At 37.4% G+C, this 19,521-nt stretch overlaps 1 protein-coding gene across 2 annotated transcripts in view; it reads right to left on the bottom strand.

Annotated features, from left to right (window-relative positions):
* The window catches only part of MACROD2 (mono-ADP ribosylhydrolase 2), a 1,910,609-nt gene that overhangs the window by 50,893 nt on the left and 1,840,195 nt on the right, over window positions 1-19,521 (bottom strand). For both annotated transcript variants that reach the window (XM_034641514.1, XM_034641515.1), the window contains exons 15-16: window positions 10,125-10,199; window positions 9,765-9,857 (exon numbers count right to left, since the gene is read on the bottom strand). In XM_034641514.1, the coding sequence (XP_034497405.1) occupies window positions 9,765-9,857; window positions 10,125-10,199 (168 nt within the window). The remainder of the gene's footprint in view (window positions 1-9,764; window positions 9,858-10,124; window positions 10,200-19,521) is intronic.

Below are 19,521 nucleotides of genomic sequence, written 5' to 3'. Positions count from 1 at the left end.
CTTCTGTGGTCTTTGAAAGCAGCTACTCCAACCATTATCTGAGTTTAACCTTATATCAAAATCTGGGTTGATAATATTTTCGTCTTTACAACAAAATGTGTAAATGAACATATTTACACATTCATATTATTACGATCCCTAACTATGCATTCCACTCATTTTACAGATTAGACCTGCATTTTTGTTAGTTCTGTCACCTAATGGTCTTTTTGTAAAAATGGTTATTCTCCTTTTATTTTTTTATTTGTATTTTTTAATTTTTTGAGCATTTATTATTTTTTTAAAGACTGTATTTATTTAAACGGGGGGGAAGGAGCAGAGGGAGAGAGACAAGCAGACACTGCTGAGTGCAGAGCCCTACAAAGGGCTGCATCCCAAGGCCCCGAGATCATGACCTGAGCGATAATCAAGAATGTGCGCCTTAACCGACTGAGCCACCGAGGCACCTGGAATCTCCTTTTAAATAGTGGGGGAAAAAGTGTTTACAGGAAACTTAAATTTTTATTCTAAGGGAGAAAGAGCCAAGGCTTCGGAGTATTCCTTCTCACCATCCAAAGTGGGAAATGCTTGCCCAAGTCACACTGTTTTGGTTTGCCTCTAAAGGATGCTGACATCAACATCAGAGGAAGCCATTTTCTCCCAATCCCCCAGTTTGGGGAGGGGTGTGGACAGAGCAAATGCTGTGCCTACAGCCTCGCAAGGCATTGTGGGAATACACCTGTGTTGGCAAGGCTAATGAAACACACGTGCGTATACGTCCGTGGGTATTGATGAACCCTGCATAACTTAGGAGTTCCTGCGTGATCATGAGTGGTTTCACATTCAAGATAATTTGGGCTATACTCACATGGATGCTATAGCCTGCAGGTCTGCACATTTTTTTTCCTGTAAAGGGCCAGATAGTACATGTTTCAGGCTTTGCACGTTTTAATACAATTTTATTTGTGGACACTGAAATTTGAATGTAATAGAATTTCCATGTCTCACAAATTCTTCTTTTTTTCCCAGCCATATGAAAAGAGGCAGCAGGCCCGATTCGGCTGACGGGTGGTAGCTGGCTAGAGGCACCAGATCACTCCGCAAAGATGGTTTCATTTCATCTTTTCAGCAACTCCAAGAGGTATGAGGACAACTACATCTCTCACTAAAGAGGAAACTAAGGCCCAGGGAGGCTTAAGCTTACTTGTGGTTCAAGCTAGTCAGTGTTATATATAAGTAAGATATATAATACCTAGTAATGATATATAGAATCAGCATATATGAACACAAAAAATAAGCAAAATATACCATAAGAAAAATTTGTGTATACTGAATATAACCAAAATACATAATATTTAATTTGCTTGCTTTTATATAAGCAACTATTATTTCTTTTGTTTTTTTCCATTATTCTGTATGAATCCTCTACCAAAATCCAGCAGAGTGCAATAATTGTAATACATACACGGTCCTTATTGACTATATATGTATCAATATTAGGTGATTAATAAGTATCTGTTGGATGAGTGGAACAATTTATCACTCTCATTTTTTTTTTTTAAAGATTTTATTTATTCAACAGAGAGAGAGACAGCCAGCAAGAGAAGGAACACAAGCAGAGGGAGTGGGAGAGGAAGAAGCAGGCTCTCAGCGGAGGAGCCTGATGTGGGGCTCGATCCCACAACGCCGGGATCACAACCTGAGCCGAAGGCAGACGCTTAAGGACTGAGCCACCCAGGCGCCCCTATCACTCTCATTTATATGATACGCAGTAGGAAACGGCGTACCAGCGTGCCGGCAAGGATCCTACCACTACGCAGATTTATGCGTTAGTAGGAAAAACTAACTTTACTTTATTATATCACCAGTAATTAAGTTTTCCTTACCTAGGCTCCGTGTTGTTTGCGTGGGGAAATAAATGCATTTCATAACACTAAGGCGCATTGTTTCCATATCTTAACATCTACGAAATAGAGAACTGTAAAATTTTTGTTGGCCGGGACGTTGCAATGACATTGATCCCAAACAAGCACTAACATCAAAAACAAAAATACCAAAACTTGCAGAATGCGTCTCAATGGCTTAGATGAAAATCCTTGGAAATAGCAGTGAAATAGGAAAGGAGTCGAGGAGGTAGTAAATCAGAAGTGTTTAGCAACTGTCTCGAATTAGAAGCGAAACGTAGGGTAGCTCTACCTTAATACTAATAGCGCAGTGCCTTTTAATTTCTTTATGGATTCTCTTAAAGTCTGAACCTTCCAAGTGTTTAATGGCACGGAGGAAGGACAGTATGTGTGAAACAACATAGCTCTTGATAACTCGGATTGAAAATGATTCAGAAGCAGACCCTGAATACGATGAAGTTTTAGCAATATCTTAACGAGTCTATTTAATACATTTCTATGTTTATGTATTCTCCAGTTATTTATGGTAAAATCCTATGTCTAGTGATTTTAACAGTTATAAAATAATTACGAGCGATTTCAATAGTTATAAAATAAAATGTCTAAATGATAAGAAAATGGGTCTTACTTTAATTGGCAAGATTTTTTAAAAATCCCTTTACGATACGTAAAATAATGGTGCATCTTACAGGTGCAGCGTCTTGGAAGTATATATACGTCCACAGTACATGTCCAATTACAGTATATGTAGAATAGCAGCCCTTGGCACGAAATGATAGCAAGTAAGTGACAATCTCAGAGATGTAATTAGAGGTTGCTGCCCTATCCCAACACTGCCTTGGTATTTTATCTCTGTCTGTGAAACCTATCAGATAACCAACATTGATGAATTCAGTGAAATGGGAAAAAAGGGTAAAAAATGACAGTTCTACCTTCGTGTACTGCCAAGAAAAATTGTCTAAGACTTGACAATGGGCAAAAGAGATCCGTGGGTGTCCCTTCTGTGGAAGGCTGGGTGTTGTCCAACACTCTCTGGAACGATCTGATTCTATAGGCTGTTACTCCTTTGATGAATTTTCTATCAACTAAACTATTTTATACATCTGTAGAGATAGAGGTTAACTTGTAGAAAACTTGTAGTAATGAAAAAGAGACTTATTGGGGCGCCTGGGTGGCGCAGTCGTTAAGCGTCTTCCTTCAGCTCAGGGCGTGATCCCGGCGTTATGGGATCGAGCCCCACATCAGGCACCTCCACTGGGAGCCTGCTTCTTCCACTCCCACTCCCCCTGCCTGTGTTCCCTCTCTTGCTGGCTGTCTCTGTCAAATAAATAAATAAAATCTTTAAAAAAAAAAGAGAGAGACTTGTTGGCAGCCATGCAAATGCATTCGGTTTGCTGGAGAAGAAGGAATATATTTTATTGCCCTCTATGAAATTAACTAGTCTTTCAAATTTCAGTACCTGTGAGTGTCATGTGTGTATGTGTCTATGCGAGGCTATATTCGGTATTCCTGATTGTATGTGCATTATGGAGATATATACATCTAAAATTCTCTTTCGAATCAGTTTTATATCTTACTAGTTCCCTCATTAATTAATGATTTAAAGAAAATCTTTTACATGTATTTATTTTATATCTGTATGAGAGTCATGATTTTATCGTTCTGAAAATTACAATTTACCATTATTTACTATCTTGGAGAAGAAAGCAAATATAACAAGCATGTCACCCAATGTTAACAATTTACTATCTTTAGAGGAGATTAGTTGTCTGGAATATTTAAGGATATAGGCATAATAATATATGCTTAGATGCAGGTAAAAATCTTTTCATTAGATGAGAATTCAGGTATACCATGCACAGAGAGCTGCAGGACTCTGATGGAGCAGAGAGGAATAAAAAGTTCCACACCTGGAGACAGACTCCTACTTAAGGGAGAGGTCTGTTTCATCTTTGCAAATTACTCTGATAAGCCACGTTGCCATATGCCTCTGGGCAAGACCAGACAACCTAGGCGGGGTACGAAGTCAAATTGCAAATGAAACTGGGGAGTTAGGGAGGGGAGAAAATAAAAAAAGCCAAAGTGGTTCCAGGAACAAAGCTGGATGCTGGACATTTATTAGAAGAGATGGTCTCTGAAAATTCCCCACATAGGGATGGCCTAATAATGACAAGTTTTGATCCTAATGTTCATTGCAGCCTACACATATCCTTAAGTTTCTAGGACTCCCCCCCCCACCCTTATATGTAACATGGAGGTTCAGGGTAAGTTTTTCAAAATCTTAAAAGATAAGCTGATCCCAGCAAGCAAGAGGATTTGACCAAAAGGCCTAATTTTGGCCAATATTATTATATTATTATTATTATTCAAGAGGCATGATACATACTTTCTTACTGAATCGACACTGAATCTGAATTTACACACATGCATACAGAAATACAGTAAGGAAACCAAAATTATTATTGCAGCCATGAATACACTATTCATTCTTCTTTGTTTTTTGACTTTAAAATTATATTATTTTTTAAAAGATTTTATTTATTTATGTGACAGAGAGACAGCCAGCAAGAGAGGGAACACAGCAGGGGGAGTGGGAGAGGAAGAAGCAGGCTCCCAGTGGAGGAGCCCGATGTGGGGCTCGATCCTGGAACACCGGGATCACGCCCTGAGCCGAAGGCAGACGCTTAACGACTGTGCTACCCAGGCGCCCCTGACTTTAAAATTATAGGTCAGGTACATTTTATTTGAAGGAGAACCATGAAGAAGATTAGGATTCCAAAAATGAATTTTTAAAAAGTCATGTCAATATAAATACAAATATTGTGATCTTACTTGTTACACAGTGTATTGGAATGAACTGGTTCTATGTGTACATATTGCCTACATACAGATATGCAGAAAACCTAAGTAATTTAGCTTAAAAGGTTATAATTTTTATGTTCAATATATTTAACCAAAACAAGGAATTTCATTAAACAGTTAAAAATATTCATAAAACCTTAACAAGGATCAGCATTATGAATTTATTTTATATTCTGTTTTTAAAAAAGATTTTATCTATTTATTTATTTGACCGAGAGAGCGAGAGCGAGAGAGTGCAGCTGCACAAGGGTGCAGAGGGAGAGGGAGAACCAGACTCCCTGCTGAGCAGGGAGCCCAAGGTGGGACTGGATCCCAAGCCAAAGGCAGACTCTTCATGGACTGAGTCAGCCAGGCGCTTCTTATCTCATATTCTAAAACAAAATTTGGGTTGACAAATTCCAGCTACGCCACACGATTTGGACGGAAGACCAATAACAGAAGAAATTATCTGAACATGAAACTGCCCCCCCCAGCCAATCAACTATAGTTCTGTTAATGTGAAAAACACAGCATTATGAAAGTTGACTTCATTCGAAAAGAGGAGATAAAAAGACTTTCTGAAAATAGCAAGTTCCAGGAACGTAATCACTCTTGGTGCAATATTTTATGTGCATCAGAAATATGCCTGAACTAGGATTCTCTGAAGCGAAGACCCCAGGCTGGAGGAGGAAAGCCTGCCTGCCGCTGACGCTACGTGTTTGCTGCATTGCTGGTGTGGACGTCGCTTTCCAAGTTGAAAGGAAAGGGCTCTGTCAGCGATGTAAGAATCCCATCAATAGTGGAAAACGCCAAGGGTTGTGTAGTGGTGCTGTGTAGACAAAATGAATCCCTATCGGATTTGACGGGTAGGAACAGAAGAAAAAGGGTTTCACTATGTGTTCACCGAAAGATGAAACAGTGGCCAGAGGAACCGTGAGAAAGGATGCTTCCCACGTGGATAAGAAAGATGGTGATGGAAAGCCAGGCTGGTTCTGAGTAGAATTTGGGGGTAAACCTACTCAGAGCTGAAAACCATTGTTTCTCCATTGAGAGACTCTTCAGGGAATAATCAGCGATTCCACTACTGGTTGAGTCCTGAAATAAAATATGGTGGAATTGGCTGATCTTTTTTGTCTGGTCTAGGGCACCTCTGCATTTTTATCCATAGAATGCAGCAAGTGAAACTGAGTAAAACCTGTAATTTCAGCTTTCTCAGCATATTGATGACCACTGGCCCCCGTGTCGCCTCTCCTTGTTTTATCAAGAATGCGGTTCTTTGGCCTTCTTAGAAAATTTGTGAAATGGAGTTATTGAGTTCATTCCTCTCATTGTACAGCCCCAGAAACTGGGATTCCTAGAAGGTAACGAATTGCCAGAAACCACGTAGCCAGAGCCAGAAGCCATGGATCTGCATACACTTTGTTCCACAGCCCCGCTGCTCAGAGGCCAGAACACTAGCCTCACAACGTGATAATTTATACCTGTTATGGCCTTTTAGTTCACTTTCTACTTGTATGCTGTCTACATCCATCTTTTCCCAAGAAAATCTTAGACCATAATATAGACCTTAAGTTGCCAGTAATATTTTGGTCAACCTGAGGTAAATAAATAATTACTATTTCATATTATACTTGTCCACTGATATAAGAAAAATAATTGGGATGTATGCCTTCTATGTAACACTTGAAGAAGTCCAATATATTCCTAGTAAGTCGTACATGAAAATCACGTGATATAACAATGACACGATTTTAATATAGTTCAGATTTTATGTCAACTCTTTCTAAATTCAACTAGAAAAAAAATCTTCAGAAAAATGTTTTAATCCTGGCTTTTTCTTTTATGCTAAAATATGAGATCCTGTTTTGAGGAGATCTCCTGTAACATTACTTTCCTATTAGGTTATCAGCCTAAATGGCACTATTTTACTGGATTTCATATGTGCTGCTGATCCTGCTGGGAAAGCATAAAACTGGACTCATTTAGGAAGAGGCAATGTGGCTCTATGAGAAAAGCTGCCATATGTGAAACCTCACTTTATGCCTGTTGAAATTTTTGTATTTCAGATCTCCCAGGGATATGTCCATTGTACTATTGTATAATTTTATCAGCATGAACTTCTGCTGAATATTTTCTCTTCTTTTCAAAACCCATATTTTGGTAGAGCTAACTTCAAAACTTAATGTTGCAACATCTGTGCCCATACACCTGGGAGCCATAGAAGATGTATCCTGAAGATTATCTACATTTTCTAATCTCATAGAATGCTACAAAATGAGAGAAAAAGGTTATACATTTTTTCCTCGTCTGAAATTTTTTGAAAGCAACCACTTTCTGTCTCCTTGGATTTGCAAAATAAAAGAGAAGCAATATTTCTAAAGCTATCAAGAATATCCCTACAAATGTAATAGAATATTCATTTTTTTTTTGCTTGCAGATAAGAGTAATTTTTAAGAGGTTTGTGCAATTTTCCATTAAGAGACACTGAATATACACAAAACCTGGAGCTATATTCTCAAAATGTTTTCAAACAAGATTCTAATTACTCCAATTGTCTAAAGAAAGTAAAAAAAATGTCCTTATTTGATTTATTTAGTACTTTTATTTAATGGATCTGCCAATAGATCAATGGCATCTTCTTTTAAAAACAGAAATTATGGTTGGATCAGCACTTCCCCAATAGAAGACTGACATCTTGACAAAGAAAAAGGAGTTTCCGAATAGAGAGAAATGCTTCCCACTTCACCTTTCATTAATTGTTCTGTCCTTATAGAAAAGAACATACATATCAAAACCTCCTACAGGAGACGGTGCTGAAAAGGAAATGTGCAGAACAATATTTTTTCTTTTTCTGAAGGAAAAGGTGGAAAATGTGAAGTTTTAATGGAATCGAAATAGTTGGGAAGGACCGCAAATGGACTTGAGCAATTCCACATGTGGATTCTTTCCACCTGGTTGTCAATTTATCAAAGCATGAGGAATACTAAACACTGAGTGCTTTCTATGTGGCAGGTACTGTAATTTCTGTACATGCGTCAACTCATTAAAGTTTCTCTACAACTGTACATGACAGGTCATTTTGTCATCACCATCTTACAGAGGAGGAAACTGAGGCATTGAAAGTTGAACTCGCCCACGGCCATCCAGCATGTCAATGTGGGGCACAGCTACTCCACAGTGTCCTAAATCTACATCACCCCTCTTTCCTTCCGTGACTTCCCTTACGTGTCATAGGCTAGCTATGAAGCGAAGAAGAAGATGATAAGGGGATGCATTTTAAGTTATTTCAAATTTAAACAGGAATATGCAGGGCAGGGCCAAGTTAAGTACCTGCCAGAAAGAAGGGGAGGGAAAACTCTGTTAACTCAAGGCCACAGGCATTATTACTCTCCTGCAGTGAGAAGTTACATTTCAAAAAAGAAATCCAACTTCAAAGTTGCTACAAGCAAGTAGCCGACTTTGACTTCACTTCTTTCTCATTTGCCACTATGCCATCTGCTATAGAGGACTGGCATTCCTGCAAGAGAGAGGGAAGTGGGTATTTAATTCCTCAGTAATTAGAGGAGGGCTAGATGCTGGAGAACCACTGGAAGAAGGGACACGTGTCAGTGAGTGCGGAATGCCACTTTTCCCTCGCAGATCAAGTCAAAAAGAAGAAAATGTACCTGTTGTTTGATGTTCCTCATTTGCATGTCTTGAGGCACAATATACAGAGTAAATAATTTCTGCTATAGAGAAATGAAACAGGCAGGCAAGGCATTGTGTGTTTTACATGTTAGAAGTACAACTGAAGAGAGCAATGCCATGTATCTGTGTCTGAAGTCAGGGTCCTATCAATTCTCTGTTACATCACCAGATATAAAAAACTCCAGATATGCCATTCACTTGACTTGCCGGGAACATGGTGTCATGAGCCTGAACTAGGATTTGCAGAGAAACAGAGAAAAGGCTATTAGAAGCATAGAGATGGAAGACTATTGTGTTCTAAATGCAATGGAATTTAAAAAAAAAAAAAAAGATGTTGAAATCACTAGCATGGCTTAGTAGTTAAACTGTGTCAATGCCCCGGCCAAGAAGAGTTCATAATTTGGAAGCTGTAGTTACTATTGACCTGATTTTACTATTGAGACCATGTCTGCGTTTTAATTTGGAAACAAAATTGATCACTGTGTTCTATAAACAAGGCCTGTCAAGTTATGGCTTTGCAACTGCTTTGCAAACACCTATTTATTTACGAGCAGCATGATTTATGATCTAGTATACCGGGCAAATGATTTCATTTTTTATTTCATATTTGAGCTTCTTTTAAGAGATTGCTTTATATTTTAAAATGCAACTCATCAAGTTCTTCGATAAATACTAAATTTCTTTGAGAATAGTTTTTTAATATAGATATTTTAAAAGGATGCCTGTCTTTACTCCAATATATTGGCTTGATGTCCCAAACACTGCTTTAAAATTTACAAAGTGTTCATTCCTCCTATGTCTTCAGAAATCATTATAATGCTCAATTATTTTTTTAACAGTATTCAATATTACTGCCTCCTAATATTAGTGGACAAAGCGTGCAATTTAGAAGGCTCATATAATCTGTATATTTTACGTAAATTGCTTCCTTAATCACTACCATATGAAGGACAACAGAAGAAATCAATACAGAGAGGCTTATCTTTGTGTTTTAAAGCCAGCTCAGACTTTCTAAGACTCTTATCCATCTAGGTCCATCTAGTCCATAATTTTGATTCCTTATAGGCTTTCTCAATACTATAATTTTTGTATAATTTTTAAATTAAATTAAATTGAAACAAATAATAAAAAACATCTTCAAACTACTTGAAAGGACAAAAAGACTGTTACAAGTATCTTCTTTTGCTGCTTCTAGACTTTATTCTACTCTTGCTAGTAGGTTCAGGATGAAAGAAATGCTCATTTTCCCTCTTTGCAGATTGCTATTGCAGGAGGGTAACTGATGGTTGCATCCTAGGCGGGAATCCAAGGCAACTCTGTATTCTTGATGGGTTAATTTAAGAGCAGTCCTACCTCTTTCGCCTTCTTTGTCTTCTTGGTCATCTGCTAGTGGGATCACTTCTGGTTGTTCCACAGTCGTGGCACCTTCTTGGTTTGGTAAAAGCTCTAAATAGAATGAGACAGAAGGATACTCAGGGATGTTTTCATTGGCATCATGGAGAAAACACACTGACTAAAGCTGGGAAAGTTAAAGTTCTTTTCTTCTTCCCCTCCAAGTTTTAAGAAGCATACAGAGCAGAACATTATTACCATTCTCTGGCAATCATTGCCTAAAACACACACGCACACCACTCACAAACACCAGGATAGACAGAAGTCATGGTTCACGGTTTAATCTCATTCTCAGAGAACAAGGCATTCTGGTTTCAATACCTTCTGTTTCCATATATGAGCCCTGGGAGTCTTCCTCAATTTTCATTTCATTCTTCATTGAATCATGCTCTTGTCCTGTTAAGAACAGTGATTGAAAAATAAAAGAAATGAGACACGCATGACTGTAGGTTTACCCCTGTTTTGAAAAAGCAAAACATTCAGAAACCATGTTTCGACCATGCATGGAGAGGCAGAGAATGGTTTCGAACCAAAGTGGGCAATTTTGCAAATCAGCAAATTTACGTCAATTACTTTATGAGAAATAGCCACATAACTAGGCAAAAACCTCTTCTTTGAACCGACTGGTGTAATTGGTGTTTAGCTCATCAATGCACTGAACATTGATGGACACAACCTGGAAGTTTTGAAATTTTAAATAATTCCTGGACTGTATGGGTTATTTATGCTTAATTTCCCTTAAAGATGTATACATTTCCTGTACTGAGGATTCCTAGAAAATTAAAACACTAGTATTCTCATTCTCCCATTAAAAGAGCATGAAGAACTTAAGTAATGTGAGCACACAGGGATTGGGTCACCTAACAGCTCAACCATTCTCTTAAGACAACTGCTAAATATAGCAAAGGTCAGGAGAGAATTCAACTCTTGATTACTCCAAGGCTGATTATCTAGTAATGGTTTCTCTTCCACACCCCCTGGCTTCTCCCCTTCCCCTCCCCTGTAGAGTTTCGAATATTTAAGTGCTCATTAAAAGAGGAAATTGAAATCTGTCCATTTGCCTCATTTTAATGAAAGGTTTTATGCTGAGAATATATATATTTTTAAGCTGAGAATATTTATCTGTTGAATTCAAAAAAAAAATCCAGAGCTAGAATTGGTTATAGGCATGAAGGAGATACAGAGGGGCTTGGGTCCTGCTGGGCACATTCCTGTGGTAGACTGCATTATTGTTTCAACTGGTCCCTACTTCTTCCTGTAAGAGGATTCAATTCCATGTCTGTGACCACGTGACCTGCAGGGGCCCCTGTGGGACCAGTGTTTGTTCCCATCTCACTGACACCAGGCCTATTAGCGTGTCTTGGTTTACAAAATAGCAGAGCAACATACATGATGTGTACTACATTTAAGCAGAAGCTTCAAGATCTGTTGCATATTTCCTCCATCTTTCTTGCTCCTAAGAGAGTGTGCTCCTTCAGTCTACATCTGGAATGAAAGCATGTGGAGAAGAACCAAGCAGAGATACAACACACCTTGGTTGTTGTAAGCCAATGTGACTTTTAGGATTGTTACTCCAGCAAAGCTAACTGGTACAACCCTGATCTTTATAGAGTTTCCTCTTCAATGCAACTTCTTAAGCTGCCCACTCTGCGGCTTCCCCTTAGTTCATTCTCTGCTAGCATGACCCCCAAAAGAGGTTTTTTGACATCATTCCTCTTGAGCTCAATTTTAATCAAAAGGATATGATAAAATAATTACAACAGAGGCATATTTATCAGTCTGATCCTTGAAGCTTAATTTCTGAAGCTGTCTTTGATGACTTTCTGCCCTAACTCCTAAAATTCAATGAAATACCATGTCGTGATGATTCTGCAAAGTGTTTCTCTTTTCCCACTTTTCACTTCCCCTTCCCCTTTCCTCATTTAAAGATATATTGTCTCTCTCGGATCTGTCATTTTCTTCTCCTGTAGTCTATCCTGTGAATTGCTGGCAGAAGTATCTTTTAAAACGTGGATTTGATCAAGATGTTTCCCCCTCTGATAAACCCCATTCACCTCCATTCTACTCCATTGCTACTTAAACTATGGTCTTGGGCAAGCAACCCTGGAATTTTAAAAATACTGGAGTTCAGGCCGCATCTCAGACCTAGAGTCAGACTATGCTTTTTTTTTTTTGCCTTGGATGCCTTTTATTTATTTATTTATTATGTTACATTAGTCACCATACAGTACCTCCTTGGTTTTTGATGTAGTGTTCCATGATTCATTTTTTACGTATAACACCCAGTGCTCCATGCAATACGTGCCCTCCTTACTACACATCACCAGTCTATCCCATTCACCGGTCTATCCCATTCCCCCACCCCCCTCCCCTCTGAAGTCTTCAGTTTGTTTCTCATAGTCCATAGTGTCTCATGTTTCATTCCCCCTTCTCTTTACCCCCCCTTCCTTCTTCCCTTCCTTCCCCTAACAATCTCCCTGCTATTTCTTATGTTCCATAAATGAGTGAAACCATATGATAATTGTCTTTCTCTGCTTGACTTATTTCATGTAGCATAATCTCCTCCAGTCCCGTCCATGTTGCTGCAAATGTTGGGTAATCATTCTTTCTGATGGCTGAGTAATATTCCATCGTATATATGGACCACATCTTCTTTATCCATTCGTCTGTTGAAGGGCATCTTGGCTTCTTCCACAATTTGGCTATTGTGGACAATGCTGCTATGAACATTGGGGTGCATATGGCCCTTCTCTTCATTACGTCTGTATGTTTGGGGTAAATACCCAGTAGTGCAATTGCTGGGTCATAGGGTAGCTTTATTTTTAACTTTTTGAGGGACCTCCACACTGTTTTCCAAAGTGGCTGTACCAACTTGCATTCCCACCAACAGTGTAAGAGGGTTCCCCTTTCTCCACATCCTCTCCAAGGCCTTTTAACAAGATTTCTAGGTGATCTGTATGTGCATTAAAGCTTGAGAAGCACTGGCCTACAGGATATATGTGCATCTGCAAATTATTTATCCTATAAAAAATGCCAGACTTGACCCAGACACTTCACATACATCATCTTTAATTACCACATTAGCCCTGAAAGTAAGTACTGTGATCCCCATTCAGCTTTCAAAATTTTCAACTGGGTTTATCTCACTACAAATCCTTTCTTCCTTTTTGTTTTGCTTGGAAATGTCTTTATTTTGCTTTTAATTTTTAAATTGAAGTATATCTTGCTTATACTAAAACACACAAGTTGTAAGTATATAGCTTGCAAATTTTCACATACACATACATGTTATGTCCCTGTGTGATCACCACCCAGAACAGGAACATTTCTAGCACCAGTGCCCCCCTCTGTTGGTACCAGTGGATACCCCATAATAGGTAAAAGGTAATAGTTTTGTCTGTTTTTGAAATTCATAAAAACAGAACATGTACTATATGCTCTCATGTAGTTTGCTTTTTCACATGTTCTCTGTGAGATTAATCACAATTGTTGTATATGTCCAGTGTTTATCCCTTTTCATGGGTGTATACTATTCCACTATCCAAATCTATTACGTCCTATGGCTGTTGAATTGTTTTCAGTTTGGGGCTATTATAAAGAACACTGCTAAAAACATTCTTGTGCATGTCTTTTGGTGGTTATATGTATTCGTATCACTTGGGTATAAACTCAGGAGTGATATTGCTAAGTAATAGGCAAGACACAACGTTTGGCTTCACTAAATCCTGAAAAACAGCATTCAGAAGAGTGTGTTCCACTTTATACTCCCACCAGAAATGTATGAGAAGTCCATGTGTGCCCTTTATACTTTAGACAATGTCATGATACTACTAGTCACAAAATTCTTTAATATGGAGAAGAAAGCTATGCAAAATCTTTTCCCCAAGACATATTTTTTCACCTTTGGGCACCATATAAAGTGATGATACCACCCTACGGGTCACTTATTCAACAGTGTATTGTGTGCTACTAAATGGCAGATATGTCAGGTGCTGGGAGTAGATCTTAAGTAAAATAGATACAATACTTGTCCTCAAATTGCATAGTTGCAAGGAAAAGGCACTAAATGTGCATAAAGTTCTTTCTAGTAAGATGTGAAACAGAGTTCCAAATTTATGAAAAAACTCACTTTTAGCAGATTTTTAGATCACAGGAAACTGAGAGGGATAACAAGTATACTGGATAACAAAATCAACACTGAAGAACTCTTAAATAGATTAAATGAAACAAGAAGAAATTTGACAAGGATAAATGTTAAATTCTAAAATCAAGTTTATGAATTCAACTTCAAGGAATGAGATGTGAAGAAATAAATCCTATTTCTGACAAAACTAGAGCTAAAGGTTTTGCATTCCACATTTACCCTAGATAAATACTGGATGGATACCAGAATGGCTGGATGGAGAGAAGGATTATAGCACATGGAGAGTGAAGGGGAGGGATGCCTGGATGGCTCAGCTGGTTAAGCATCTGCCTTCAGCCCAGGTCATGATCCCAGGGTCCTGGGATTGAGTTCTGCAGCAGGTTCGTTGATTAGCAGGGAGCCTGCTTCTCCCTCTGCTTGCTGCTTCCCCTGCTTGTGCTTTCTCTCTCTCTCTCTGAAAAATAAGTAATTAAAATCTAAAAAAAAAAAAAAAAAGTGAAGGGGATTTCTCCATTTAGTTCCTGGCAATAATCTTGCTTTGATAACTAGCTACTCAAACAAACAGGAGGCTTAAAAATGAAACACAATAAAAGAGGGGAATTATAGTAAGGGAAAAATATTTTTGTAAAAGATATATTCAGAAAAACAAAACACAGACAGTGTTTTTGTGTTTGCAATGAACTCTAAGAACTGATGAATAAGGAAATGAATAGATGGATTAAATAAAGAGGAAATTGTCTGAGACAATCAGAAAAATCTATAAGTCTAAAAACACAATGACAACATAAACATAGCAACGGATGTCATGAAAGAGAATAAACACTATTAATAAATTAATGTTTTAGAAATCAAACTTTTGAATTAAAATTCACGAAGAAGGCAAAAGTTAGGGAGCAAAATGAAACATGAAAAGATGGTAGATGCAGAGAACAGAAAATAGCAATAGAATTTCTAATTTAAGGAGCTGTAATTTTTTTTGTGATAGCAAGCATTAAAACATATTATGAGGTTTTCAAAGATTGTAGAACATAGAATATGATTTCATTTTTGTAACTATGTACTCATCACATGTGCCCTTATACATATTTAATTTGGGGGGGGACAAAAACTGGAAGGCTTTATCTCATATGTTAACACTGATTATCTTTGAATGGTAGGTGGGATTGTAATTCACAGGATTTTTATTTTGCAACCCCGCATTTTATAATTTACAACAAATGCATATTATATAATTTAATGATTAAAATAAAACAATTTAGAAAACAGAGAAAAAGGCTTTCAGTGATATCATAGAAGAAAAATTTGTAACTAAAAGGTGTTTGTGTCTAGCTAAATCCAGTTATTTTTGCTCAAGGTCTATTCTACTTGAACACACACACACACAAAAACGCTTGAAAAATTCAGCTGTTGAGTAGCTCTTTTTTTCTTGAATATTCCTCTTTTTTGTCTTTTGGCCAGGTCATCTACCTTTCCATTCTATTTCCCAACCTACTCGCCATTTTCTAAACACATTATTTTTTGCCTTTGTGTCCATTTAACATGTGTTCTCACTGGTTGAAATATCCCTAACTTTCCTCCTTTCCCCCTTATCTTTCAAAACTAAGTCATCAATTTACCTCTTTATAACTTCCTCTGAATCACTAGGCAACATCAATCATTTCCACCTTTTTGCTTATTGAGTTCCTTTGTTCATTTATCTATGTATTATTTGTCTTATTACAACTATATTATAGTTGTATCTGTTTGTCTGTCTTACTAGGCTTTGGGCATTGTGAACATAAAAACTGTGCTTTATTCATATTTCCCCTCCCAGCACCTACTAATAAGGATTGATCAGTCAATGTCTATTTGATTGGCTGCCCATTATAGTACTCATCAATGTCTGCAAATAGTAATTAGGGACTGTAAGTTACTTTCTATTGCATCCTTTAGCAACAAGGTAAGTGCCTTAGACTGCTAAGCACTCTATAGAATGTATTTATTGCAAAGTACCCTGAAAGAAGAACTTGAAGCTTTAGGCAAATCACAACCTCTTTGGGCTTCAGGTTCATTATCTATTTATTTTCAAGTCTGTAGAACTAGCTAATATCTTAGATTCCCTCTGTCTTTGGCATTATATGAGGACCTGTCTCCTGGTGGAGTTTCTAGTCACCACCGATGTTTGTTTATTGGGTGGATGATATCGAGAGAGGACATTCACTGTTTGAGCGAGCCTCATTCTCTATCACTGTTGAGATGGGGAACCAAACACCCACCAACTCCTGGGTGACTGCTGGGGCCCTAGACTTGTCATTTGCAATCTGGCTTTGCACAATGTAGGCAAAGAGTAGAGCATTCGGAAAATAGAAGCAGCCAGTCTGTATTCCTGTGTGTCCCCAGTCTCGGTGCCCCATTTGATAAATCTTCAGAGGAATTCAATCAGGGATAGGAAGACCACGATTCAACAGGGCCTGGGGCCCCTGCTTATAAGGGGGGACTTCCTGAGGTGGCAGTCTAAGTCTCAGGATGAATACTGGGGATTTTCTCTTTGACTCCTAAGGCCTGGCACTTCACTTTGAGGATGAGAGGGCATTGCAAAATTCTTGTGGAGTATCTCTCCCCCCTTGCCTTTTCACTTGCCCCCACTCTTGATCCATTTCAACCTGTGTGCTTTACACATTTTGACAATCTTTTCTTGAAATAGAAATACATATATTTTCTTCTTTCTATTTTTTCTGAAATAAAGTCAGTAAAACTTGGGGAAAGAGATGAGGTGCACAGCTTTGAAATCCAAGAGTAATCATATTTGCGCGCTCCTGAGCCAAGGCAGGACTGGGGATCTTATACAAAGAGGAGGTGTGTGTGTGAGCTCCTTGCCCACCACCCAGGCCTGCTGTGTGTTAATGATGACTCCAGGGGTCTCCAGCCCTTCTGCCTTTCTCTGCAGCGCACTCAGACATTCCACATTCCATCTTGCTTTCTTGACCCCATGCGGGCAAGCTTTATGTTTGCCTCTCCACATTCAGTCTAGTTGAATTCCACCCACTGTCCTCTGCCCTAATCCCTCCTGGCAGAGGAAACAAAGGAACATAAAGGGTCCCACAGTTTATATATATATTTTTATACAGTGAACTCAATCATCCATGCTAATGGGAGGGGACTATTAGAACAGATAATCCAAAAATCCATTCAATTTTCTTTAGAAATAGATCATGTGATTATTTCTTGGAGCCCTGGTAATTAAGTTTGGCTCAAGCTAATGCTTTAAATAATTTGCATAAAAATTGGTCTGGGGCCATCAGCCTGGAACTAAACATTTCTAGAGGATAAACCTAAATGCAGTCTGTAAATGGAACGGTTTTGAACAATAGTAACAAAAGTATAGTTTTATCGTTTGCACATTATTATATGCTCAACTCTTCATAAGAACAAAGACTTTGTTTCTTTGATGCTTATCTTAAAGACAATGGAAATTGTGTCCTTTTGTTAAACTTAAAACTTGATTGCTGCTAATATTCAAAATTTTATGTTTACCATATCTAAAAATAACCCCAGTTTAAAAGCAAAAATTAAACCTAGATTAGTGTGAATTTGATTATCTTCTGGACACCCTTCATTTTTTTTCCTGGGGCCGAAAAACTTACTACTTAATGTAATTATTTCTAAAATTATTTTTTCTTGCAGTAACAAAAGAATTTTAGTTTCCTTCTAGAAACACTGAAAAATACATATAAGTGTTGAGAATTATGAATAACTTTCTAACTATAATTTATGGCTATAATTTTATAACTGCTACTGTTAATATTGTAAACTGCTATCCTTCTCGTATGTACATATCTATGTAGATATACATCGGTAAATGCATGTGTGTGTGTACATATGCATGTAGATATACATTTGTAAATGCATACATATATATGTATCTATATATATGTGTGTGTGTGTGAGTCTTTGTGTATGTGGCTCAATACACATACACACACACACACAGAAATATATAAATATATCCTGGGATCAAAATGAATTTACACTTTGATTCTTGCTTTTTTAGTTCATATTTTTATAAGCATCTTACACTGTCATTAAAATTTCTTCAGAAGTTTTATTTTTAAGAGACAAAATTTTGGATGTCTCTTTTTTTCTTTTTCCCAGTAAACATAGTATTGCAACGAAGATTTTTGTAAATACATGTCTCCCTACTCTTGGTGGGTGTTACTTTAAGACAAATTCCTAAAGCACAATTCTTGGATAAAAGCATGAACACTTAAGTTTTTATTAGGTTTTGTTGAAATTGCTGATGAGCAGATTGTGTCTTTTGGTCTCCTACTGATGGTATGTGAGCATGACTGGATACCCTACTCCCACCAGTGCTGTGTATTATCAGTCCTACTTAAACTTATCTGATATGCAAAAGGAGAAGACACTGAAATCATGTTTTATTTGCATTTCTTTAAGAAATAGAGATATAGGTCATCTCTTCATGTTTATGACTGTATTTCTTCTTTTTTAAAAGATTTTATTTATTTATTTGTCAGAGAGGGAGAGAGAGTATAAGCAGGGTGAGCAATGGGGAGAGAGGAGAAGCAGGCTCCCTGCTGAGCAAGGAGCCCAATGCAGGACTTGATCCTAGGACCCTGGGATCATGACCTGAGTTGAAGGCAGACAATTAACAAACTGAGCCACCCAGGCATCTGGATTTTTCTTTTGCAAATGATAATTGAGTCCTTTGTCCATTTTCCTCTTATTTTTTTTTCCTTATTGATTCATGAGATCTTTTTCTTCTTTAAGAAAATTGATTCTTTGTCATTTAGTCTGAGGGTACTTTTCCTTATAGTTTTTCTTAGAATTTGATTATAATCTTTATCACGTCAAAATGTATATATTCAGATTTAGCCATATCTCTCTTTTATGACATATATTGACACATGCACACACATATTGCAGATATATATATGTATGCCTTTTTATAACATATGTATACAATCATGTGTTTCTGCGTTTTTACTACAATTAAAAAAACAGTTCTTATTTCAAAATTTAAAAAAAATCGTGCTTTTGTTCTTTTAGCCTGGTATTTTCAGTTTCATTTTTACATTTCATCTTTGCTCCTCCTGTAATTTAAGTTGGTGTAAGGAATGAGATTGGGATTCAGGTTATTTTTCCAAATGGCCAACCAGTTGTCTTAATGCCATTTATGGAGTCATCCGTTTTTGAAATGTCAGCCTGAAGATGTGCTAAAACCCAGATCTACTTTGGTCCAAGTCTAAACTCTTTTATTCTGTTTCACTGATTGACTTGCCTATTCCTACAGTAGGACTATACTGTTAATCACATTTTTCAAAGATTCCACATTATTTTAAGTCTATTTATTCTGTCATCAATTGAAAATATGATATCTGTGAATTCCCCATTGAGTTTCCAATTGGATTTTATTCATATTGTATCATCTGGCACATAAAAACCCATCGTTATTATATTAAATTAGGAATTTAAATTTTTATTGATATAAAATGACCAATTCTTTCTCGCTTAAGACTTTTTGCTAGAATTCTAACTGGATAGATTTTAAAGTAGTTTCTCATGTTTTCTTCTGAT

Source organism: Ailuropoda melanoleuca, chromosome 13 (assembly GCF_002007445.2).
Source record: "Ailuropoda melanoleuca isolate Jingjing chromosome 13, ASM200744v2, whole genome shotgun sequence".
Lineage (NCBI taxonomy): Eukaryota > Metazoa > Chordata > Mammalia > Carnivora > Ursidae > Ailuropoda > Ailuropoda melanoleuca.
Note: the sequence above shows the minus strand (reverse complement) of the source record. Positions and strands in the feature narration are given on the sequence as shown.